Source organism: Myotis yumanensis, unplaced genomic scaffold, assembly GCF_028538775.1.
Source record: "Myotis yumanensis isolate MYYU_CA2020_CCGP unplaced genomic scaffold, mMyoYum1.0.hap1 SCAF_6, whole genome shotgun sequence".
In the NCBI taxonomy this organism is placed as follows: Eukaryota; Metazoa; Chordata; class Mammalia; order Chiroptera; family Vespertilionidae; genus Myotis; species Myotis yumanensis.
The window spans coordinates 5,040,401-5,066,385 of NW_027223757.1; the positions used below are offsets into that span (position 1 = coordinate 5,040,401).

The window sequence follows — 25,985 nt, forward strand, 5'->3', positions numbered from 1 at the left end:
ATGCACGACCAGGTGATACACCGAGAGGCGAGGAATAGGAAAATGAATAAAGATCTCCATTCCCCTCCCCAAGAAGTTCACGACTTTTTTCTTTTGGTTCAGAATGAAGAAGTGACAGATGGACTCATTTTAAAAGATGATGCTCTGTGTCTACGTTGGAGGAAGAACAGGTTTTCCGCGACTCCTCCCTTCCATGGCCATTTACAGAACCCGCCAGCGCCAGCGGTTCCGCTCCCCGCCTGCAGAGCAGGCCCGTCTGCGGCCGCCGGCGCTGTGCGTCCCCTCTGCCCGCGGGGTGGGACCTGCACTCCATCAGCTCGGGTCACCACCCCCTCCCCCTCCCCCTCCGCGGGACCAGCCGTCCACACCTTAGGGACGGAGGCGCACCACCCGAGGGCTGGTGGGCTGACTCCCCCCGGACGGAACCTGTCACTTACACCGGAAGTGCCGACTGTTAGGGAATTTCCCAGGAAAGTGACAGGGAAGAGGCTGAGGCCTGCTCCTTAGCATCTGCCATGTTAGCGCTGGCCACACCCCCGTGCAGGGCTCGAACCCGGCCGGAAGCGGGCTCCCGGCGCCATCTGCGGCCCCCGCCGCCGCCTGCAGCCAGGGCTGGTGGCTGCTGCCCGTGCACCGCGTTAAAGTGCAGCGATCGCCCCGTCGGGGAGGCCCGCCGTCTCCCCGGGAGCCAGCCTTGGCGGACTGCGCCCCGGGGCCGGGCTGGGACCCCGCGGGCCGCCCCATTGCTTCCCTCCGGGCGGCGGCGGCCGAGGGGGTTTGGGGACCGATATTCCGGTTGTACAGGGCCGTGGGGCGGAACCTTTCTCCCCCGCCTGCTGTCGCTTCCCCCCGGGCCCAGGTGTCGCCGGACCGGGAGTGGAGGCTTCATTACAAACATGGCTCCTGCGGGCCCTGAGCCTGGGGAGCGGTCCTCCGGGCTGGAGGCTCCGGGACTCGCCGAAGACCGGCTCTTCCTGGTTAAAGGTGGGGTGTGGTGAGCTGCGGGCGTCGGGGCGAGCTCACCCCGGCTCTGCCCGCGCTGCAGCGGGCACTTGCACTGCCACCCGCCCTGGGGGACCTCCGCCTGGGTTTGTCCCTGAGGTTATGGGGTGCGGTGACCCGGGGGAGGTGGCGGGGTGGGGGACAGGAGCTGTTCCTGGTGCTGCATCCCCCCCCTCCCCCCCATGCCCTTGCAGTTTCTCTCTGCCCTCCTTTTTCTTTTTTTAATTCTGTAGAACCAACATTTTTTCCTTTTCGTTGCAATTATTGGGGTGACATCGAATAATGAAATTATATATTTCCGTTTACATTCCTAATAATACATGACCCGTATATTGCATTATGTGCTCCCCCTCCCTGCTTCTCCTGGTAACCACCATTCTGTTGTCTGTCTCTGAGTTTTTGTTTGTTTGTTCATTTGTGCTTTCAGTTCTATGTCCCACATATGGATGAAATCATATGGTCCTTGACTTTTCTGCCTGACTTATTGCGCTTAGCCCGAGGTTCTCAAGATGGGTTTGTCCCCTAAAGGGTCCCTGCGCTTGGAGATGATATGTCAATGACCTCGGAGGTCATGAGGTCAGGCAGGTGTCACAGCCCCTGCCATTTACCTTTGGCAAGAGCTGCTTAACCATTGTTTCTGGAATTTCAAAAGTGACTTTGAATGTAATGTCATTAGCAGCTGAAATTTACCTGTGTACATGCTTTTAACCTCTGGTTTCTTTTGTCCTTTCTTTTATCTCTCTCCCCATCCTCCACGCCTACCCCCAAACTCTTGGCAGGTGGACTTTTCCTAGGTACTGTTGCTGCTGCGGGAATGCTAGCTGGATTCGTTACAACGTTATCTTTGGCTAAAAAGAGAAGCCCTGAGTGGTTCAATAAGGTTTGTGACACTGACATACATTCATAGCATTGTTATTGTTTACCAGTAAATGGCAGCTCTTTTGCACAGGAAAAATAAAATGTCAATGACCTCTCATAATGCTTCTACAAGTAAACCTATGTACACCTCATAGCTCCAAGAAGTGCATAAATTAATCAACAGTCTTTATTTTCATGTAAAAGGAGGCGCTTAAATGTGTGCTTCCTTCACTTTTAGCAGAACAAGATTTTGAAAACTCATCCAGTACATTTTCTGTTCACAACATGACTTTAGTCTAAATCTAGGTAATTCACTGTCAATTGTGAGAGGCCCAATGTTTTATGTATCACTAAGAAAGAAAAAGTGACGTCAGTTAAACTTTTGACATAATACTGATTGCAAGAGGCATTTCTATCTCAGAGATGTTAAGATGTTGAAATAAAGTGTATCTTAGCATTGATGGAAAACATGTCAGCTCCTTGAACTGAGAGATCACAGGTGCTTGTGCACTGCTGCAGCCCTCCTCTCTAGAAAAGCGCCTGGCACACAGTAGGTGCTCAGGAAGTTTTGGTTGAATGACTGTAACGTGCTTAAGGAAGAAAATCCTTACTCCAAGAGCAAGATTGAGCAATCACTGTCGTGGTCGTGTATAGCTCATTGACCTAGTTGATGACAAATTTTCTTCACATTTGCTTGTAGTTACTTGTTCTTATGTGTTGCTCTGTGTCTGCCCTCCCGTTAACTAGTACTTTTTTTGCTTCAACACATGCAACTCGGGCCCTTTCATGTGGAGATGAGGGCAGATTGCTTTATCATAGAGAATGGCTAAGGCATATCCACAAAAAGTGTAAGTCAGCAAATACTGAGTATCTGCAGAGTCTAGGCACGTGTCAGGTACACATGCCTAGCATAAGCATAATTCCCGTGTGCTGTCAGTAATACTCACAATCACAAAATACATGTGTAGAAAAGCCTGTATTAAGAAATGGTGTTGAGCAAGATCAAGAAAATCATTTTTAAAAAGAAAAAGACAAATTAAAGAAAATTCATTTCCAGGTGGAAGATGAGATGTTACAAATTTGCTATTGTTTATCAGATTAGCTAATTAGCTTGAAAATTAGCTGATGAAAATGCCAATGAATGGGCATTTTCTCTACTTGTTTGGGGATAGGAGAAATCTTGACGCAATGTTCTAGGATTTTTCTGGAAGAATCAATAGGCAAAAACAGCAATGGAATTTTTGAAAAAAGTAATGAATATGATGTACTTTCTGGATATTAAGATTTTTTTTTCTATAATTAAATCTGTGTGATTCTGGCATAAAAATAGATGATAAATTAGTGGTACAAAAATAGCTTAGAAATAAACCTGTCTCTATAAAAGATTCTCAAGTAAGTTGGGAGAAAAAGGATTAATCAACAGAGTGGGGCAGTTGCTAAGGTTTGGGGAAGTAAACTCCCTTGAGTCATCAGCTCCCATCAAAACCAAAATAAATACCAGATGAACTTAAAAGTTAGTGGTGAAAAGAAGAGACAATTTAAAAATAAAGCTGACAGAAAAGAGAAATGGCTCTAACGTTAGGATAGGGGAAGTTTTAGTGAGCTTCAAAGCATCAGAATGCGTCTTTGACCAAAAACAAAAACTAAAAAGCAAAATACAAGGAATGAAAAGTAAACCAAACTGGGAAAATATAATAGCTCATATGACAGATATAAGGACTGAAGAACATTAATATATAAAGAGAAGATACAAATAAGAAAACTCTGTGGGCAAATAACATGAGTATATAACTTAAAAGGCATAAACAGGTGGCTCATAACTTGGGGAAATGTTCATTCTCATGGACATCGGAAAGTAAGTTATAGTTTTATATAAATTTTTAAAATTTCTTTGGGGGTATTTTTGTGTGTGTTTGCTTTTTTTTTTATATTAATTTCGAACACTCCCGAATATTTATTCTTTTTGAACTGAGATTTTCACCCCAACCTTCCTGTCTTCATTGCAGGGAAGCATGGCCACCGCTGCGCTGCCGGAGAGCGGGTCTTCCCTGGCCTTGCGAGCCCTGGGCTGGGGCTCACTGTGTGCATGGTGCGGGGTTGGTGTGATCAGCTTCGCGGTCTGGAAAGCTTTAGGAGTTCACAGTGTAAGTAGCCACGGTCCTTAACTGGTATCTGGAATGTTTATTCTACTTCCTGCGGTCCAGATCTTCCTGATTCTCAAATTTGTATAGTTTGTTCACTGTCTTAGGAAGTGATGACAGAGACGGTGACTACATTCTTATAATGACTAGGCAACTTCTCATTACTAGTAAATGACATAAGTAATTTAAATATTTGAGGGTGGTGAAACTTCAAATGTAATTAAGTAATGACTAATTCATAGGAAATGTTCATTCTATATAAATTGGTACTAGCTATTTGTTCAGTGAAATTATTTAACTTGGAACAACTTTCTATGCTGTTTGACATCCTTATATATAAATATTCTTCTAAAATAGTTAAAGCATTGTAAAATTATCATTTAAATTATTAATGCACTTACATATTATGGGAGAAAATCTGAAAAACCTCTGTGTGTGTGTGTGTGTGTGTGTGTGTGTGTGTAATTTAGACTCCAAGCTGTGAAGCTATACATTCAGAAGGTTGTCTTATTACACTACCAGTAGGAAGTTCTGTGGACCACGCTGTCTGTGACAGGAGGGAATGAGGGTGGTGTGGAGCAGGTGGCCGCAGTGGAGTTGATGCAAGTAGGTTCTGGATATATTTCAAAGGTAGAGTCAACAAGGATTTGTTACGGATTGAGTGAGAAAGGTGAGAGAAAAAGTGAAGTCAAGGATGTCTCCACGGTTTGTGGCCCGAGCAACTGGAAAATGGATGGGGATCAGTGTGACAGGAGCAGATGTTGTTGGGGGTTAAGTCAGGAGCTCAGTCTGGGACTTGTCCATGTGAGATGCGATAGCCAAGTAGAAAGTCAAGTAAGCAGTTAGATAAAAAGGCTAGAATTCAGGGGAGACGTAAAGGTGAAGACAGAAATTTGAGACTCATCAATCTCAAATAGGTATCTTAAATAGATGGTATTTAAAGCTACAAGACCAGATGACCTCACTACGGCAGTGGATGTAGAGAGGTCCACGGAAGGAACTCTTGGGTAGGCCCAAGTTTTAGAGGTTGGGGAATGAGGAAAGTAGCAAATGAGATTTCCCTAGTGAAGAGGTAAGAAAACCAGGAGAATGGTGGCTTGGATGCCAGGTGAAGAAAACCTTTCAGGGGGGTGTATGCTGGGGATAAGTCATGTGGTCCTTCACTCAGTTAGCAGATGGCAGTCATTGATGGGTAAAGCCGGAGTCGGGTGGATCCAAAAGAGAGATTGGAGGCAATACATATAAGCAAGTCTTGAGTTTGGCTGTAAAGGGAAAGAAAGTGGGGTCATAGAAGGGAGAGTTGGGGTCAAGAGAGTTTGTGTTTATCTTTAAGTTGGGAGAATTAACAGCATGTCTGCACACCGATGGGAGTGATTCCGTTAGAGGGGGCCGGGAGGGGAGGATTGCTGGAGTAATAGATTAGTAGTAGTAGTAGTGCTGGCAGTATTGAGTTTTTCACATTTGGCTTAATAATAACTAAACATGGGCATTATTGTATTTTTCACTCAAAATATACCAGTAGACAAACAGATGTTGCTTTTCTCCTTGTCTGACCAACCTTTATTTTTAAGGTAACTGTGCTGGCAAATTTTCATAGACCAACAAAATTAGGTTATTTAAATTAGATTATGTGCTTGAGAACTTGGGCTTTATGGGCTAGACCAATGATGGCGAACCTTTTGAGCTCGGCGTGTCAGCATTTTGAAAAACCCTAACTTAACTCTGGTGCCGTGTTACATATAGAAATTTTTTGATATTTGCAACCATAGTAAAACAAAGACTTATATTTTTGATATTTATTTTATATATTTAAATGCGATTTAACAAAGAAAAATCAACCAAAAAAATGAGTTCACGTGTCATAGGTTCGCCATCACTGGGCTAGACTGTGCTATTTTAGTATCTAGAATGTGAACTTCTTTGTCCTATGGGACTGATAAGAGGATTATTGCCTAAATTAAATATTTTGGGGAGAAATACTCGTTTCTGATGGGCACTATTGAATCTAAGGGTACTTGGAATCCTTTTAAAGTGCATCTTAATGTCTTTAACTAAAAAGAGGCTGCAAGGACACACCCTCCCTCCATGCTGGTCATTGGGCATATTGTTTGATTTTTACTATTGAAAAGTCTCACAGAAAAGTGAACCACTGGTACTTTGTCAAGGATACGTCCTTTGAGAGCAGTTGTGTATATTGATGTGTTCATTCGGAAGACATTTGTGGGCCTACCCTGAGCCAGGCTCTGTGCTAAGACAGGACTCCCCAATAGACTTATTATGGACAGCTTAGGCTTTAAAACTTTCTACACACATTCTTACCAGATGGCTCTGCCTGAGGCTTGTGGAGAGCGAAGGGGTGCATTTCAGGTCTGCATTTAGAGAGTTTTGATGAGAACTGTGAGGCTGCTCACAAAAAAGTCCGTTGATGAACTTTTCTCACTATTTACTGTCTCTTATTGGGAAATACCATCTTTCTATGACTGAGGAGAACAGTCTGTGCACTCAGTAAATAACTGAGACGATTGCTCTAGATCAGAGTCAGTTCCAGTGTCAAATACTTGTTGGTTGCTGCTTCAGTTGTATTAAGTCTCCACTGTAAACCCAGTTTTATAAAAGGGGTGCCATCTAATGGCTGACCCAGAGCAGCTTACATTCCCTATTTTAAGTCACAGCGACATCTGCTGGCCTGAAAGGGAATATGACAGTGCTTAAAGTGAATGCCTTCAGCATCTTAGAAATCTTTTTTGTTTATTCATCATTTCATATAGAATATGTATAATATATCAAATATTAATATAAATTTGTATTTTACACAGTGATATATCATTTAATCAGAGATTTCAGAAAAGGAGGGCTAGTAGAAGCTACTTTGTCAGCAGAATGAAGCAGATAAGTGCACCCAGATTTAAGATGGGACCCTCCCTCCACCCCACTGACCAGCCATGGGCCACAAGTACAGCCTGACTGCTTAGTATGGGTTCAGCAGTTACTTTGAATTATAGTATTTTATCATCTGACTAGAGGCCCGGTGCACGAATTTGTGCACCAGTGGGGTCCCTTGGCCTGGCCTGTGGGATTGGGCTGAAACCAGCTTTCCAACATCCCCGAGGGGTCCCAGATTTCGAGAGGGCGCAAGCCAGGCCAAGGGACCCCACTGGCGCACAATCAGGGCCAGGGTAGGACTTGGAAGGTTGACCAGCCAGGGAGGGACTGCGGGAGGACTCCAGGGTGTATCCGGCCCATCTCAGTCAGTCCCCATTGGCTGGACCCCAGCAGCAAGCTAACCTACCAGTCAGAGCGTCTACCCTCTGGTGGTCAGTGCACATCATAGTGACTGGTCGACCAGTCAACTGTCTGCCCTCTGGTGGTCAGTGCATGTCATAGTGAGTGGTTGAGCATCCTTAGCATATCATTAGCATATTATGCTTTAATTGGTTGGATGAATGACTAGACACTTAGCATATTAGGCTTTATTATATAGGATTATGATTGAGGCAGCATTGATTTTATCACAGTAACTTAACTGTGAAAAGAATGAACACTGATTATGGGTTCATGGTCCTAGGAGACTGGCACGTTGGTCGGTGAGAGCCACCGTGCCACTGATAGATGGCGTCACCAGGACAGACTTGTTAAGCTGAGAAAATCCTTGAGGTCAGTGCTCTTTAGCTAGTTGGTACCTTAGTGGTACCAACTGGTAATTCCCCAGTTATCAAAAGAAAAAGCCATGCCACCTACAGTTAACTTGCTTGTTACTCAAGAGCAAAGATTTGTTAACTGTTTTACCTCTTATTATAGTAGGTATTCATACTTGAAAGGAATTCTGAAGAAGTTGAGCATATAGTTAGACTTTTATCTTTTTTTCGTCCCCTTAGAAGGAAGAACAATAGGTATATAAATAACTCCCAATTGATACTATTGGAAGCTTTATGACGTTCATGGACCCATGTTTTAAATTTGTTTGAAGTGAGGTTATAGTCTCAAAGTACTGGTCAGAATCATCCATTGCTAACGTTTACTGTGGTTTCTGTATAACATGTTCATGATAATCAGTGTGGTTAGAATTTACAGATAATTTATAGTTGTTGCCCTCAACTAGTAATAAAACTATGAATGAAAGTGTTCTTAGTTATTTGGAAATACTTTAAATTGTCCAGAGATTTAAATTTGAAAATTAACTTAACTTATAAATGAAAGGAGGTTTTTGGTTTGTTTACCCTTTTTACCATGGGATAAGAGGTATTTGTGTGTGTGTGTGTGTGTGTGTGTGTGTGTGTATATATATATATAACAGAAAAATATATTTTGGACCTATCTTTCTTAAAACAAAAATGGCTTTTTTTTTATGGTAAAAACGTATTCAATATTTTTAAAAAAGGATTAATGTAGAAAAGTACAAGAAAGGAAACAATTACCAGAAATCTCACTGAGTTGTAATCATCTGTTATAGTAGAAACATTATTTCGGACCTTCTTCTATAGGCACATTCACATAATCGTACATAAATGTTGTTTTACGGTACTACTCTGGAACCTTTTTTCACTGATTAGTCATAGGAATTCTTTACACAGTAAAGTATATAAATCTCCATCACTTTTAATGGCTACATGGTACCATATTATGTATTTTAATTTACTTAATCAGTCTGTTGCCAACAGCAGTTAGATTGTAATTTTTCACAATTAAACACCATAGTGAACCTCTATAGGCATATATCTCTTTTGTATTTTTCTTGGTCAAGAAATTTGTCCTAAAGACAGAAGTTGTTGTTGTTGAATCAGAGTGCATGCTTTTCATACAATTTAGAAGATATCAACAGTGCATACAAGTTTCCTGCCACCCTTGCCACTGGTGGCGTGTATGACTCTGAAATGTTTGCCAACCTGATAGTCATCTTTCTTCCTTGACTGCATCCCTCCGAAGGCCCTGCTGCTGTAAAGGCTTATAAAAGGAAATGGTCTGTGACTGGGGCCTTGCCCGCTCTCCAGCCCCAGATTTGCCCCTTATCTGCTGAGGTAGGTTGCTTCTTTCTAAAAGCCCAGGTCTCTTGTTCTTTAAAAAACAAAAAATAAAACACACATAGTTTAAATATTTCTCTAAAAAATTGTCATTTAACTTCCTATTCTAAGAAAGATCCTTTAAGACAAGTAACACAAGACCTTTCCTCTAGGACAGTAGTAGATGCATGCTAATATTTATTTTCTCCAGCGCTCTTTAGTAGCTGCTCCTAGGCATACTTTTTATGTTAATATTTAGGCTCACTTACTAATTATTTATGACTAACCTGAGGATTTTGGTAATTATAGTCAAATCTCTTTCTTGTGACTTTGCTAATTTCAGTTTTCCCAACATTCTGATGTATCTCCTGCTAGATACATTTATTCTTACATTATTTCAAATGAAGCAGCATTATAGAGTGAATACTAGAACGCCACATGTAAAATGAAACTATGGAGAAGCTTAAAAGTGTTTAGCTTCTAATATCTAAGAAGGAAACGGACTTCATGCTGTATACTTTCCATCAGTTTAGGTCAAAGACCAAAAGCTGATCTGAGTCTCCTGCAGATTGTTTAGTGGCAGCCACTCCTGAGTCATCTGCAGAATCTGAAAGGCAGCGGAACATTTCCCTCCACGTCCCTGCCTAATCTCATTTCAGTGCTTCCAAAGATCCGACCGGCCCCTGCCCCCAGGAAGCAAGCTCCAATTTCTTATTCCGATTACCGACGTCAGCGACGTCAGCAGACCAGCCTTGCTTCCTCCTCCTAATGGAACTTACTGGAAGGCCCAGACACAGTCATCATGATCTCGCAGAGATAGTTCCAGCTGTCAAGCTCTCGGCCTTCAAACAGCGTAAGCACCAGGAGTATTTCCCTGCAGCCGCTTTCCATTAATGGGAAGTGGCACTGCGCATCAGTTAAACTTGGGGCCGGGTGACAAGAACATCTCTGCGACCCTGCTTCCTGCTCCCCTGCCACTCTAATGGGCTTGGCGTCCCGGTGGTGAGAGCACTCCCAGGAGCAATTTGGTGACACAGAGACCGCATCACAGGGACTTTTGCTCAGTTTGAAAAGGGAGATAATGACCAATGTACATTTTTTTCCTGGGGGACGGCGGAGACACCAGCTGTTTTGGCCTGTTGCCAAGATAGCTCTTTAAAAACCCACCAGTTTCCTTTTATAAGTAAAATAGGGCCCCAGGCATTTGATAGAGTGAGAATGTGCAACAATTACTAAGAGAGAGAAGCTTTGCTATGAAAGCCTTCCCGTTCAATCACTTCAAGAATGTTCACAGCCTGTTCCACCCAAGGAGAGCTAGCCGCCTCCTCACTTGTGTTTTCTCTTTCTTTGTCCTTATTCTCACACTGAGCATGGAAAATGGGATACAGGTCTCTAACTAAGGCATCCTGAATGCCTGCAGCCTCTGCTTTCCCCTTAAGCATTGTTCAAAAGGTACCTGTTACTGGTTAGTCACTTTCGAGTATGGAAAACTATGAAAAAGTTTCATGTATCTTGACATACTCACATATTTTTATGCATTTACCCTGTATCAGAAAATGGAAGTGTTCTCTCAGATTGAATTTTACTGGCTGAAATATTTCTAAATTTAAGAAGAAGGTTTTAAAATGTGCTGTGTATCTTTCCACAGTGTAAATTGCACTGTGTCTTGACGACTCAGTTATATCAGTTATTGTTCGCTTCTGGTGCTAACAGATTCTGAGTGTTTACAGTTCTTTATTCTTTTGGTAATTTTTCATGACCCTAGTTTGGCTCTTGTTTTTCACTTCGCAGTATCGCACTTACTTCTGAAGTGCTGCTGCTTTCCTTTGCGCACAATATGCTGGGATTCCTGCCTTTACTCTTCTGTCTTCTTCGTGGGTCCCGTCCACTCTGGTGGCTTCGTCCACGTGCAGACAACTGCCAGCCTCCTGCCCAGACTCCTGAGCTCCTGGCTCGGGGCCTGCTTGAGTGGACACTGATGCTTGGGTGTCCTCCCAGCATCACGTGTGTCGCACCGAACTGTCACTTCCTCCCAGCCTACTCCTGGGTCACACTCAGTGCATAGCAGCGTCATCCACAGGCTGCCTACAGAGACAAGCGGATTCTACTCGTGACTTCACTCTTTCTCGGTCCTGTCTGACCGGTCACCATGTCTTGCTTCTCCCCTACCCACAGCCATGGCTGGGAGCAGCTTCCTGTCCGTGTTATCACACCTGATCTCTGTGCTCCCTGCCTCTGCCTCTGCCTCGCCTCTGCGAGCCCCTCTCCACACGGCTGCGGAATGTCCTGGGCTTCCCTTTCCCCCGACTCCCACCTGCATCTGCACCACTCACTGCTGTCCTTCATGTCCCCGCGGGCCACATGTCCACGGGGCTGCCTCCCCCTGCTCCTAAGAGAAGGACATTTGGCACTGTCTGGACATGTTTCTGGCTGTCATAACGGCAGGGATGCTACTGGCATCTAGTGGATAGAGGCTAACCATCCTACAGGACAGGTCCCCACGAATCATCTGTCCAGATGTCAGCAGTCCGGTCGGGAGCCTGCTGAGCCTCTCGTAAGCCTGTCACACGTAGTCCTAGCCATGCCAAGGGCCAGTTCTTCCCAGCCTCTGAGCCTTGTACTGCTCATCCCCACCCGGAGCACTCCTTCCTCCCCTGCTGCCGACTCTGTTCTTTGCCCAGACCAGTGGTCGGCAAACTGCGGCTCGCGAGCCACGTGCGGCTCTTTGGCCCCTTGAGTGTGGCTCTTCCTAAGCCTTAGGAGTACCCTAATTAAGTTAATAACAATGTACCTACTTATGTAGTTTAAGTTTAAAAAATTTGGCTCTCAAAAGAAATTTCAATCGTTGTACTGTTGATATTTGGCTCTGTTGACTAATGAGTTTGCCGACCACTGGCCTAGGCAGTCTTGCGGCAGGTTAATTTTTAACCTTTACAACATGGAGTTAATCCGGTTTGGCATTTGGGAGTTCATAAAGGTAACTTCAGTTTCTACCTCAAATTGAAAGTAACAAAGATATTCTTCATGTCAGTTGTTCTAGATGAATAAAGCTGTTGTTACCGAGGACTACAGTACTACTTCTATTACTCAATCCACCGGCAGAAAGTAAATGGGGTAATAGAATACCTATGCAGTTAAACCCTATAGGTAAAGTTTCTCACTTTTTAGTTATGATTTGGGCTGTTTACACACATACTGATGAATTTTAATTTTTTATGTTTTGTGACACATTAAAATACTTCCCTTTCCTCCTTTTTTATGATTAATACAAGGGTCTCTTTTGCACTGCATCAAAATTTATGTGTGCGATGATACCTTTAAAGAACAAAAATGAGATTTGGGAAATTATTAGAGCTTGCCTATCCATGTTATACTATTTGAATACCATAAACAGGACACCGACCCCAGTGGTGCTTTTTGCTTTGACAGTTTACTTTTATTCTGTTTGTGGCCCTGCTTTTGTCCTTCCCCAGCATTCTCAGTACGGCTGCCAAGGAAAATACTTTCAGGTGCTGGGATTAGTAAAGATCCCTACACAAGGATTACATAGTATCTATGAGCAATAGGATTACAGCCCCTAATTTGTTTGAAAACTACAATTTACATTTTATGACAGTCAAATCACAAAGAATTTTACAATAATTGTTTATATAATGCCCTACTTACATGCGGGTGAGTTTATAGGCTATTTTAGATCAGCTTGTAATATTAATTAACACTGCTCTCAGTACTTTTTTGCAAATTGAGAGTTTTGTGCATAGATTTTTTTTTAAGTTTTCCAAAGAACAAAACATTTTAAATAACTTTAAAGATTAAAAATATTCTCTCTGTCATTGCACTTACTTGTTCCTAGCACTGTAGACATTTTTTTCTCTTAATCTCCTAATTTTTTGTATGTTCAAACTTGGTAAAGGTAGGTGTCGGCTTTGAGAATAGTTAAGAAATCTTCAGCTCATCAATAGCTTCATTTGAAATTTACACCTCAACCTTGCTAAGAAACCCCAGACACCTGCATGTTTAACCTACTCCTTTCTTCAGTGCCTTTCCATCTCTCACCTTTAGTCTCTAGCCTCACGTCACTCAGTTTTGTAGTTATTCACTTATTCTTCCCTACCACACGGTTACTGCGCTCCTCTGCATGGACCAAGCTCTGTTCTAGAGGACAGGGATATGCTGGTACATAAAAGGCGATCCCGTTTGGATTACACTTAATTGTGTGTAATAAGTCCTATCATGGAGAGAGGTACAAAGTGCTTTGGTGGTACAGAATTTTATTTATTTATTTGGTACAGGATTTTAAAAAGTCAATTCTGCTTGGGCATTGTAGAAGAGCTAGGAGAAGATGGAGTATAGATACTCTGCAACTTAGGATAGTTCGACTTTATGGTGGTGCTAAAGTGATAATGCATTCAGTAGAAATGGTACTTCAAATTTTGAATTTTGATCCTTTTCCCGGGCTGTGGCTATACAGTACAATACTCTCTTGTGATGCTGAACAGTGGCAGTGAGATGACTTTGCCCAGCTGGAACTAATGTATGTGTTCCAGCACGTTTTTGGCGGGCTATTGTCCACTTATATTGTCCACATATAATACATTTATCAGGACATAACCCCATCGTAAGTCGAGGAGTGTCTGTATTTGAACGGGACTCCTCGACAGAAAAAGAGCAGGGGAGATGGGGGTGTCAAGGTGGAAGGAATAGAATGACTTAGTTGTAGTCCTTCTTGGTCCAGAGACTTGGTAGTCATCTTTATTTCCTGCTTCTAAGTGGTGTAACCAAAAGTACTGTGGCATCGTCCTCCCATCAGCTGGAATATTGTGCTGCATTTTGAATAGATCCTTTGAGTTAGGTTTTCCATTCAAAAGGAATAACGAGCCACCTAAGACGGAAGGTCATTAGGGTAGGGAGCTTGCCTGGTTATATTTGGCTTCCCACGACTTTGAGTAGACCTAAATCTGCTGTGGAGGTCATGTACATTTCTTCATCTTCCGTAGTTCTTTCCTTCTTATCTCAAGACTTATTGTACATAAAAAAACTGCTTTGTTTGAGGTATTTTATCTTGGAGAGTGTTATTTTTTTCTCAAAATTGATTTAGTTATGGTTAAGGGGGAAAACTGAAGAGGCAGCTCTCATAGAGATTGTATTTCCAAAGAGGTTCACATTCGACAAAGAAAATTACTATAGAAAGAAGCCATCTAGCTAAGAGTCTTTATGTCCTTGAATTTCATCCTCAAGAACACTTATCTTAGAAAAGACTTGACTAGTCAAAGGCATCATTATAGGAGGAAGGTGGGAACAGGCGTTAGGTTAAAACATTTCAAGTTATAACTGGGATAAAAGAAACAATAGCTATCAAAAGTTGGTCTTTTAAAAGGATCACTCTAAAATACTGGCCACCATTAAGTAAAGATCAATTGAAAATTTTCCAGTTTTAAATAAAAGTAAAGATCAGTTAAAAATTTTCCAGTTTTTAATTTGAGAATGGTTGCTACAAATCTAACCACAGTGTGGAGAGAAAGCATATATGTGGTGCTCTTACCATTTCTTGTGCCACAGCTTATTGTGACGGTGCCATTCAAACAGGCTCTCTGGTCCCTGCTCAGGTGCCAGGAGGTCACACTAGAAGAGGTTTGCAAGAACTCTGCTAATTGCCACGCTGTTCCCACCCCTCACCAGCTTCTTTGCTTATTTTTCCTCTCTTCTTGGACTACATTTCAGTGGCAGGAAGAATGAATATAAAATACTCATTTTGCCAAGATTTGGTATTCTAAAACAAAAAAAAATTTTTTTCTGACCGAGAGGGAGCTAGCTGCATGTACCAAGAGCACCTTGCTCTCTCCGGAGGAGAGGAGAGCTTTACGTGGTCATAATTCTGTTACTAACTGGGGAGAAAGTACCATTTTTATTTGGACTTTGGTCGGTTATTGGGTTTATTAGGATTTATATTTCATCAGATGTAAAGTTTTTATGGCCTGAGAAACTTAAAAGGAAGTTCATGAGAATAACCAGAGAAATGCAGTGGAAGGTAAGACAGGCTGATGCCCTGTTGTCCTAGCGGATATAGCGGACCCTTGAAGAACGCAGGTGTGAACTGGGGGGTCAACTGAGGAAAACCCACATAGTGGGCACAGTTCAAACCGTTGTTCGAGGGTCAGCCACATTTTATTTTACTGCTTTAATCAATGATCTTTGTGCATGGGTTAAAGTTTGCCACTTTAAGGACATTTAAGGTATATTTTCATTCTAGTAGAGGCTATATCTTTGTACCTGAGAAATAGTTGTTAATCAGGACCCTCCATCACAAACTGTCCTTTGGCGTGAAAAGGAAGTAACAGCCTCTCCCTGTGAGTTTTAGTTTTGGACCAGCTCATGGAGGTCCCCTTGCCCTGGTTGCCCTGTGACTTCCCCACAGCTGGGGATCACGGTCGTGACTGGCATGAAGACGATGGAATCCTTCCCAGGAGGTTCTCAAACTGATGTGACCTGGAAAAGGATCCCCACTTGTGCGTATGCAAGGAAATGGTGCGGGGACCCGGGAGACATTGCACAGGCCCTTCCTCTTCCGGCACTTCACAGTCCAGAAAATTCAACCTTGTTTTCATCGGTACTTCAGGAAAGCATTTTTACTTGGCATGCATACTGAAAACACAAAATCTGAGTTGGCCAATTAGACACATTAAATATTGAAGAGAATTGGCGTTTGTAAAACTTGAATTCAAGGAGAAGTATTTTGTAGAAACCATTGTGAGGTCTTACAAGCTAGGGCCTGCCTTGTGCAGCCGCAGTAGCCAGCTTGAGGAGGCGTCAACTATCCACAGCCTCGCGCAGACACAGGACCACCCCGAGGGATGTCTAATGGCCACAGCCTCGCGCAGGCGCAGTAGCATGCCCAGGGGGTGTCTAATGGCCAGTCTCCCGCAGGCGCAGTAGCATGCCCAGGGGGTGTCTAACGGCCCACAGCCTCGCGCAGGCGCAGTAGCATGCCCAGGGGGTGGCTAACGGGCCACCGCCTCGCGCAGACGCAGTAGCAGGCTGAGGGGGTGTCTAACGGCCACGGCCTCCGCAGGCGCAGTAGCAGGCTGAGGGGGTGGCCAGGATCACAAGCGCCCTTCCTTCAGGCCTCAATCCTTGCCTGCCGCATTCCTCCATTCTCTCCCCTCGCCTTGTGAGTGAATGGCCATGGGCTGGGCTGTGGGCGTCTGCTGGGCCAGCCGGAGAGTGGGCGCTGCGAGAGCGCGTTTCCTGAGTGCGGGGATGGCGCCGGGTCCCCGCCAGCCTGCTGGCGTCCCACTCGGGGGTCCTTGCTCTGTTACCCCCGTGTCTAGGATGGCGACTGTCCAGGGTGAGCTTATAAAGAATTTAACCTCAAAGGAGAGCGTTCCCCATAATAAGATCTCCATCATAGGATCTGGGTCGGTTGGCCTGGCCTGCGCCATCAGCATCCTGCTGCGCGGCCTGAGTGACGAGCTCGCCCTGGTGGATGTGAACGAAAGCAAGCTGAAGGGCGAGACGCTGGACCTCCAACACGGCAGTCTTTTCGTGAAAATGCCCAAAATCGTTTCCAGCAAAGATTACCAAGTCACGGCCAACTCCCGCCTGGTGATCATCACGGCGGGTGTGCGCCAGAAAAAGGGAGAGACGCGCCTCGACCTCGTCCAGCGCAACCTGGCCATCTTCAAGCTGATGATTTCTGACATCATTACGCACAGTCCGAACTGCAAGGTGATCATCGTTTCCAACCCGGTGGATATCTTAACTTACATCACCTGGAAGCTGAGCGGAATTCCCCAGAACCGCGTGATCGGGAGCGGCTGCAATTTGGACACCGCCCGTTTCCGGTTCCTGATCGGCCAGAAGCTCGGCCTCCACGCCGAAAGCTGCCACGGGTGGGTGCTGGGCGAGCACGGGGACTCGTGCGTCCCGGTGTGGAGTGGCGTCAACGTCGCGGGCGTCCCGCTGAGGGACCTGAACGCGCAGCTAGGGACCGACCAGGACCCCGAGCGCTGGAAAGATGTCCACAAGGAGGTGGTCACCAGCCCCTACGAGATCATCAAAACGAAAGGCTACACCTCCTGGGCCATCGGCCTTTCCGTGGCTGACCTGGCGGAAAGTGTTCTGCGGGACCTTCGGAGAGTGCATCCGGTGTCCACCATCGTGAAGGGTCTCTACGGCATCCGCGAGGAGGTGGCCCTCAGTGTCCCCTGTGTCCTGGGCGCGGACGGGATCGCAGGCCTGATCCAGGTGAAGCTGACCCCCGAGGAGGAGGCCCGCCTGAAGAAGAGCGCGGAGACGCTGTGGGAGGTCCTGCGGGCCCTGGACGTGTGAGCCCCACGGAAGCACCTGCTGAGGGTGCGCACGAAGAGACCGTCCTTACGGTGTCACTTAGAGTCCCACACGGTGCAAAAGGAAAGGGGTAGAGCGACTGATTCCCTGTTTGTTTAGCCCCCAGCCCTGTTGTTTAACTTCCAGGTTTTGAGTTTTTTAACAGTTCCTAAGTGAGTGCATCAAAGGTTTTTGTTTTTTCTACCACTAATACACCAATACTTACCTTGAATTTATATGTGGTTGCCATTTGGTCCAAAAGAATGTGGGGTGTAGGTGTTTATTGTGTTGTAGAAATTTATTCTTTTCATTAGTACGTGTTCATTCTTTCATTCTGACTAGCTTATGTACTATTTTTAAAGTTATAGCTTTCTCTGCAGTGAAAAATAAACGTACAGAAGTACTTTTTGTAATGGAGCCATCTGCTGCCCTCATTCTCCTGTGACAGCCTATCTGCAGGGCCTTTCAAAGGACATCATGAAATGGTCCTGCATATTCGTGTGTGTGTGTGTGCATGCGCGCGCAAGTGCTGTGCACTCTCATGCCAGTGAAGTAGGATCATGAGGTTAAACTATGAAAATAATAGTGATCAGGTTGGTAGCTGTTATGAAGTGTTTAATGCAGTAAAATATAAAGCTTTTAAGAAGAGGCTTGACAGTCAGAGGTGGTACAATTAGTCATTTATTTGGCATAGAAACATTCTAAAATTTTGCAGCTACTAAAAATAAAGACTGACAAATCATTTCAGAATTGCCTCTGAGAACCTGACCTATTGGCACCTTAAATCAAGGAGCATGTCATAAATTGTTCTTATTGGGCTGAGTCTTCACAGCAGCGTGGCCCTGGCCCTAACACTCTCCAGGGTCGTCCCTGTTGCTCAGTGTCCTCACATTAACGGAAAGCTTTTGCTTTTGAATTGTGCCCTGTTGTCAATCACTGTCATAAAAATTGGCCATTTCAGTGAGTACTTCAGGGGTTGTATTTCTCAAAAAGTTACACTTTTCATTTTTATTCCTAAATCAATAGCCTTTACTACAGATTTTAGACTTTATGCATGTGATACATGAGTATTTAGGAGAAAGTAAAGGGACTTGTCTGACCTTTACCTAAATGATAGTATTGTAACTTACAAAATAAGAAGTTGAGATTTTTGTATTCATGTTAGCTTTCCTAATACAATTGGATATTAAATAAATAATATGGTATATCTTAGGACCCATATGAGTATCAGCAGGCCTAATCAAAAGTGAAGAGTACCAGCATCGGCTCTCTAAACTAAACCAGTTCTCCTTAGTTGAATTTAATCATGTAGATATAGGACAGTGATCTGCCAACCAAGATGACTCTACCATCTGAGTTCCCTTACTATTTCATTGACAACATCTAGAAGTGTTCTGATTCCCTAGGAAGCAGTCCCGCATAAGAAAAGCCCAGTATGCTAAGAGTCCCATCGGCCATTCAACCAATCAAAGCATAATATGCTAATGATGTGGTAAGGCTGCTCAACCACTCACTATGACGTGCACTGACCACCAGGGGGCAGACGCTCTGACTGGTAGGTTTAGCTTGCTGCTGGAGTCTGGCCAATTCGGACTGAGCAAGATGGGCCGGACACGCCCTAGTGCCCTCCCGTGGCCCCTCCCCAGCTGGCCAACCTCCCGAATCCCTTCCCAGCTCCGATCGTGCACCGGTGGGGTCCCTCAGCCTGGCCTGCGCCCTTTCACAATCTGGGACCCCTTGGGGGATGTCGAAGAGCCAGTTTTGGCCCGATCGTGCAGGCTAGGCCGAGGGACCTACTGGTGCACGAATTCGTGCACCAGGCCTCTAGTATCATATAATGGGACTGATTGATGTATTGAGCACCCTGAAGGTGGGTAGGGTGTGGGTTCATTTGTTCCAGATAGTTATAAGAGTTCTTTAAGCTCAACTGCACAGTTTCTCCTCTCCTTGGTCCAGGCCTTGTTTCAGCTAACGTTAATGTCCTATTGAACAGCATCAGAGCATATCTCGTATCTTATAATTCTCTTCATCATTAATGTCAGGATATGTTGGGTTATACTGCACTAAAAAACAATCTCCAAGTGTGCAGCTTAAAAGTTTATTTCTGTCTCATATAAAATCCACTGTTGGTTTACACGACTCTAGGGAAACTATCCTCCATAAGCTGGCTTAGTATCTCAGATTGCCTTGACTTCCATGCTTGCTATGGAAAGGGAAGAGAGGCCTGGAGAATCAAACACCTGTAGTTAAATGCTTCATCCCGCAAGTGACATTTCATTTCTATTGCATTTCATTTGCCAGAACTGATCAAATGGTCACCTAACTTCAAAAAAGGGTAGAGAAGTCTAACCGCTCTGTATCCATGAGTGAATGAGTACAGGCTCTTGGTGAACATGGGTAACAATCTGCATGCCATCCTATATAAAACGGTCACCATGTATGTCGTTTTTAGTGAAGCTCATAGTAGAGGCTATAGAGGTACTGGTCTTCCCAGGTCACAGAACCAGAGTGACTGTCAAGAGCGAGCTCTGGACATCAGTCAGGCAGTTGTACTTGTAAACCATGTCACCATGATCGGGTGACCTCTCTGGTCCCTGGTTGCTCCGTGTAAACTGACAGTCCTCATTTCTGCCACATAGAATTGTGAAGGCTACATAATCGCCTGTTTCGTAGGTGATCCCAGATGGCAGACATTATTATTCCTGTTAAGGTAACATTTATAGTCTTATTCTGTTTTAGTTTATGAAGAGGCTGAATTTCCAAGGTCTTCAAAATTACCACTGGTGCTGTAATTATTGACATGTCCAAAGGCTTTGATCCTAGAAAGCTTTCATCATTCTAACCCCAGCACTGAGGCCGACCTGCAGATAAGCTGGTCAATGGCAAAGGCACTTTACAACTTGGAGCTTTTAATCCCAGCAACTACCTATTTATTAGAATCAATGATGTAAGGATTTTATGAAATTAACTATTAACTATATCAGGGACATATCCTGAAGCTTTTTTTTTGTTGTTGACACTATTACAGATGTTCACCATTTCCCCCACTTTTCCCACCTCCGCCCAGCCCCACCGCCTTCCCCTGGCCTTCACCACTCTGTTGTCTGTGTCCATGGGCTTGCATATATGTTCCTTGGCTCCTTTAGTTTCTTTTATCCAGTTCCCCCTCCCTCTGACCTCTGTCAGACTGTTCCATGTTCCTATGGCTCTGTTTCTCTTTTGTTCATCAGTTAATTTGTTCATTAGATTCCACAGATAAGTAATATCATATGGTATTTATCTTTCTCTGACTGGCTTATTTGTATCCTGAAGCTCTTAAGTAATTTCTCAGCATACCACATATTAGACTGAAAGTTTTCACATTGGTTTTCCCCACTAGGACATGCATGGTAAATACACAGCACAGCCCATGTTCACTCCTGGCCCTTCCAGAAGCTACTGAAATGTGAAGGAGAGCGACATTATTGGAGATGTACTCTTGAATCTGTTCTAATGTCTAAAAAGTCTATTGGATCCAGTCTTCAGAACGTCCGGATTAGTGACAAATTACCCGTTGCCATGACACTCCATTTGAGAACTGCTGCCTTGGACACTGTACTTTCTGATAATGTTAGAACCCAGCACAAACACTGGGACCTAAGAGAGCAGTTCTCGGGGCAGCAGGCTCAGTGCCTAGGGAGTGCCATCATCTGTGGGGAGCACCTGGGTTGTGCAGTGCGCGGCTGCGTGCTCAGAAGGGGAGCCCTCTGGGCCAGAGCCACAGAAAACTCCCTGCTCAGAGGGAGCAGATCCCAGAGTTTGGAGTGAAACTGAGTTGCTGGATGGAGACCCTAGTTCCCGGCATGTCCCATCTTCACCAAGCTTTTGGGGTATAGAGGAGGGATGGTTCTATGGCAATGGCTGTGATTGTGATCATGGACTTCAGTACATTAATAACCAAGTTTGTCAAAATGTATCCAAGCCCTCCATCTTTTCCAGCACACTTTAAAGCAGCAGAGTGTTCTGCTGGGCTGTGATAAGAGTATCACTGGTAAGACCTACACCTCTGAAGCGCATATCAGAAATGGATCTAGGTGGAAAAACGAGGTCTCCATTTACTGTGCATGCAATATAAATAGTGTATGCTTTAAAACCTTCTATGAAGTTCCATTGTTTAGAGCAACTTGAGGCCCTGTTTGTAATGAAATGTGGACTCTGGGTTTCCATTTTCGCCGCTGCAACCTTAAAGGAGAGGGCTGAATGGTGTTCTTATCCCACTTGCCTCCTCCCTTATCTCGCTCTGAAGCCTGTCCCTAGTGGGCTGTTTCTGAGATATGGTTCCTTCTAGTGGCTCAGTTACTCACTTAGGACCCTGGGTACACGTGAATAATGCAATACTGGAGAAATGAGAGGAAAGAAAAAAATCGGGCCACGAGGAGAGAATGGGAACAGACCTTGCTGAGGAAGGGCAGCCACCCCTTCCTCTCCTACCCGGACCCGGATGCATTGCCCAGCACCCCCCTTCTCAGCAACCGGCCATGTCCCAGATCGCTGGGAAGGTGGAGCGGAAGGTGATTCTGTCCGTGTGCTGGCTACCTGACACTCCATTTGAAAACCCTCACATTAGGCCGAGTGGTAACAAATGTGCAACCAGAAAAGCGAAGGAAAAGAACCAGGCAGCACATTGTAAACCAGAGAGCTGTCCGTCTTTCAACTGAGAAAGGCCGATGCACATCTCCTCAGCAGGGGCACGTGGTGTTTTGGACAACGCCGTTCTTTTTGTGGGCCACCCTGGACATGACGCACCCATGCCCTCCAAGGTGAAAGTAGCTATCCCCTGTGATGTGACAACCAAAAACACCCCGCACTTTCAGGCCCTCCCCAGGGATGCAGTCCTGCCCCTAACAACCTCTCCTGAAGGGTTCATCACAGTACGAATGAGAGAGCGGCACGTAAGAGGGGGTGCGGCGTCCCGTGCACACGTGTGTCTTCAAGATTGGTGTCTGGGACCCGACACTGACACTATAGATACTGTCATGGACTACTGTAATGGATATAGCCTATGTATCTTCTAGTGTCAGTGCTTAAACCAAAATGACATATAACTATAAAATAATGCTCTTCATAAACATACCATAATATATCCATATGAGCTTTGTTCTTGGAACATAGCACGTGTACTTTGATGAAGCGGTAATGGCAGTAGCTAATTATATTGAGCACTTACCAGTGTTCGGTGCTGTGCTTCCTATGTATATCTTCCTCCCCACAACCCTGGAGCAGGCAATTGCCTCCATCCCACACACCTGGAGACGACTGCTCAGCAGAAGCAGCTTTCCCAGGCGCTGGGCCTGGGTTTGCACAGAGAGGCCTGTCCGAGCCTGTGCTGCTCACAGCAGTGCCCAGGCATCCACAGGTCCCACACAAGATACACCCCCTGGATTTGGAAGCCAAGTAAGGATCCGGTTCAAATGGGAATAAATAAGCATCACCATACAAAGAAATTAGCTGACTCTCAGGATGACAACGAATTGAGCGCAGTTGCTGAGCCCAGGGTGCCTCACACACCCTGGGGAGATCTGCAGCCTTGGGCTATACGGGGTGTGGCTGATGAGAAATGGCAGAGTTGCGCAGCAGTGCTGCTGGAATTTCCCCATAGCGGGACGTGCAGATACAAAAGAATGAACCAAAGAGCATGTAGCTAGTACTCTGCAATGTGAAACTTATCCAGCTCCCATAAATGAGGGTCTCCCTCCCCACCCCGCCCCCGCCCCTGAGGGTGGTGGGCCCTGTAGGTGGAGCCAGGTGCCCCAGGTTGACCCTGGAATTAAGATCTTTCACTTCCCTGCTCTGGCTCCCGGATTCCAAATCAACCTCCCCTGGTGAAACCTCCGCCTGGATTTTCCAACACTGTCTGGCACATAAAAACATCCAGTTTACCTGCCATTCACTGACCCATTCTTTTATTAACTCACTACTGAGTTTCTTCTCTCCACTCCCTCGGGCTCTAAAATTCTTCTGACTTGGACCGACCTGAGTGTTTCCATGGGTTCAGGTGGACAACCCTGGCTCTCAGCGGCTCTTTCCTGTGAAAGCCGGCAATGCCCCCTTCCTCCGGGGGAGTCACTGTCAGGCCAGGGACGGTGCGAGCCTGCTGCTTTCCCGAGCCAGAGTGGAATTTTATGTCATTAAAGGCCCCAAAGGGTGATACGTAGAAGGAAAGGGGTGTACCTCACTGTCTTCCAAGGAGCTGGATGGTTTCTTACCTGTTGCTGGTCTTCATTGGCCTGGAGCAGTGAAGTGCCCTCCCGCCTCAGCTGCGGCCTCTAATTGTGTGGCTCTTTCCCTTCTTTTAACATTTGATGGTGAACTTCTTCTTTCTTTTAGATGAAAGACTTTCGAAGTAAAATGCAATCAATATTTCCAGCAATTCCCAGGAACTCCCAACCCGCTGTTGAGTGGGAGGAAGCACTGAAATCCAAATGAGATGAGCATGGCGGGAATTCCCGAACGGTTGTGACAGAGCGTGGCCTCGCAGACGCCCGGCAGCCAAGGGACTCACGGATTTGTCCTCGGGAAGACGCGCCCAGCGTGCTCTGCCCGCGGTGGACACGGCGTGTGTGCACACTGTCCCTCGCTTTGCTGTAAACTTCACGTGGCGCGCCTGCACATGCTCATGTCGTGTTGGGGGTGGGGGGGAGGACAAATTTTTCCCAAAGTCAGGGAGACCGTTTAAAATGATGATACGATAACTTCTCTATGTGGAGGAGATCCCCGGGGAGTACTTCTGTGTTATGACTAGAACAGCTGAAGCCCAGTTCTGTGCCTGAAAAAAGTTTGTAACAGCCTCTGATGGAAAATGCTGATAACAGGTCCCAACTGCGGCAGTGCCTCGAGGTGCCTAACTGAATGAGTTCCAGCAGGTCTTGCCTGTCGGTCGTGGCTGTTGGGACTTGGGACACCCGCTCCTGCCGCAGACTCTGCAGTGACGGCCGGGAGGGCCTGAGCCTGGGCAGCTGGGCGCTGCCCTCGGAGCCAGTCTGACCCGCACGTGCTCCTTACGGACCTACAGCCTCACCTGCAGCCTGTAAATGCTCCCATTGGGCAAGAGCCAGTGACAGATTACAACGGCTTGGAAAGGTACAGCTGTGCTCAAATAAGGGCAAGGACATCATGGGTATTAGACATAGTATTTTGAGAAATTGGTCCCGGGTCCCTAAACATTAACTGACAGTTTGTAGTTTTGTCTCAGTTGTCAATGTAAAAATTGCCCAGTTATCGCCTACCTAAACAAGTATTTTTAACCAGAAAATTATCTGAGTGTTAAGTCTCAATATTAATTATTTAGTACTGCCTTGCTGACGAAACTGGCAAATTCTTATATACACACCCAACCCTTTTCTGTTCTCCACGAGCTCTTACAGAAAACAGAATAATGTCTAATTTCGATTATTTTTTACTGGAGATTTAAAAATTTTAAAGAAAAAGTATATGTCAATATGTCTGGAAAAATAACCTCTGGTTGAATATCAATTGTCCAATTTCTTTATCATTGCATAGGCCCTAATTAGCAATCAGGTTTAATAAAGTGTATTTGAAATTAATCTGTTATAATGAAATCTTTTAGTCCTAAGGAAAATTTTTAAGTGAAATGTCAAGTATATAACATTACATTTTCCTCTGCACCACATTACCCTGTTAAAAGTGCTGCATTATTAATTAATTCTGGGATCCATCTGTAACCTGTTAAAAATCCCAGACTAAACAGAAAGGATTGTAAAGTTGATCAGGGTATGTGGTGCAGCAAAAACTCTTCACCCGTCTTTCATTTTTAACTACATCTCAGCTAAGGAAAGATTTCTAGCTGTTGCTTCACAACCTCCTGGGAGCTTCCCAAGTGGAATCTGAAACCAGCCCCTTTCTGGGGGCAGGGAGAGAGTAGGGGGCAGGCTTAATGAGCGGAGGAACCTCCTTACCAGGCTGGTCTTGGGTGGCCTCAAGACTGAGTAGTTTTCCACAATTTGTCCTCCAAATCTTAACAGTTTATGTAGAGGCCCTAAGAGGACTCAGTCACATACACCATCTAGATCAGCGGTTCTCAACCTGTGGGTTGCGACCCCTTTGGGGGTCGAACGACCCTTTCACAGGGGTCGCCTAAGACCATCTGAAAACACATATATAATGACATTGTTGCCGAAGCCGGTTTGGCTCAGTGGATAGAGCGTCGGCCTGCGGACTGAAAGGTCCCGGGTTCGATTCCGGTCAAGGGCATGTGCTTGGGTTGCGGGCACATCCCCAGTAGGAGATGTGCAGGAGGCAGCTGATCGATGTTTCCCTCTCATCGATGTTTCTGGCTCTCTATCTCTCTCCCTTCCTCTCTGTAAAAAATCAATAAAATATATTAAAAAAAAATAATGACATTGTTTTTGTGATTAATCACTATGCTTTAATTATGTTCAATTTGTAACAATGAAAATACATCCTGCATATCAGATATTTACATGACGATTCATAACAGTAGCAAAATTACAGTTATGAAGTAGCAACAAAAATAATTTTATGGTTGGGGGTCACCACAACATGAGGAACTGTATTAAAGGGTCACGGCATTAGGAAGGTTGAGAACCACTGATCTAGATAGTCTCAGCACCACATTCTGTCTCAAGGCTTCTGGGAGCCTGGA

At 45.0% G+C, this 25,985-nt stretch overlaps 2 protein-coding genes across 2 annotated transcripts; both read left to right on the plus strand.

Moving 5' to 3' along the window:
* The first annotated feature begins 592 nt into the window (after positions 1-592).
* Positions 593-25,686, plus strand: TMEM242 (transmembrane protein 242). Its single transcript, XM_070417414.1, has 4 exons — positions 593-984; positions 1,782-1,882; positions 3,867-4,004; positions 23,690-25,686. Exons 1-4 carry the CDS (start codon positions 897-899, stop codon positions 23,786-23,788), a joined length of 426 nt encoding a protein of 141 aa, XP_070273515.1. The 5' UTR covers positions 593-896; the 3' UTR covers positions 23,789-25,686.
* On the plus strand, positions 16,125-18,239 carry LDHAL6B (lactate dehydrogenase A like 6B). Its single transcript, XM_070417413.1, has one exon. It carries the CDS (start codon positions 16,175-16,177, stop codon positions 17,324-17,326), a length of 1,152 nt encoding a protein of 383 aa, XP_070273514.1. The 5' UTR covers positions 16,125-16,174; the 3' UTR covers positions 17,327-18,239.
* Positions 25,687-25,985: the final 299 nt, after the last annotated feature.

Coding starts and splice junctions, on each gene's coding strand:
- LDHAL6B (XM_070417413.1), top strand. CDS start 16,175: ATGGCCATGGGCTGGGCTGTGGGCGTCTGCTGGGCCAGCCGGAGAGTG.
- TMEM242 (XM_070417414.1), top strand. CDS start 897: ATGGCTCCTGCGGGCCCTGAGCCTGGGGAGCGGTCCTCCGGGCTGGAG. Junction 1,883..3,866: donor GCCCTGAGTGGTTCAATAAG/GTTTGTGACACT, acceptor TCTTCATTGCAG/GGAAGCATGGCCACCGCTGC. Junction 4,005..23,689: donor AAGCTTTAGGAGTTCACAGT/GTAAGTAGCCAC, acceptor TCTTTCTTTTAG/ATGAAAGACTTTCGAAGTAA.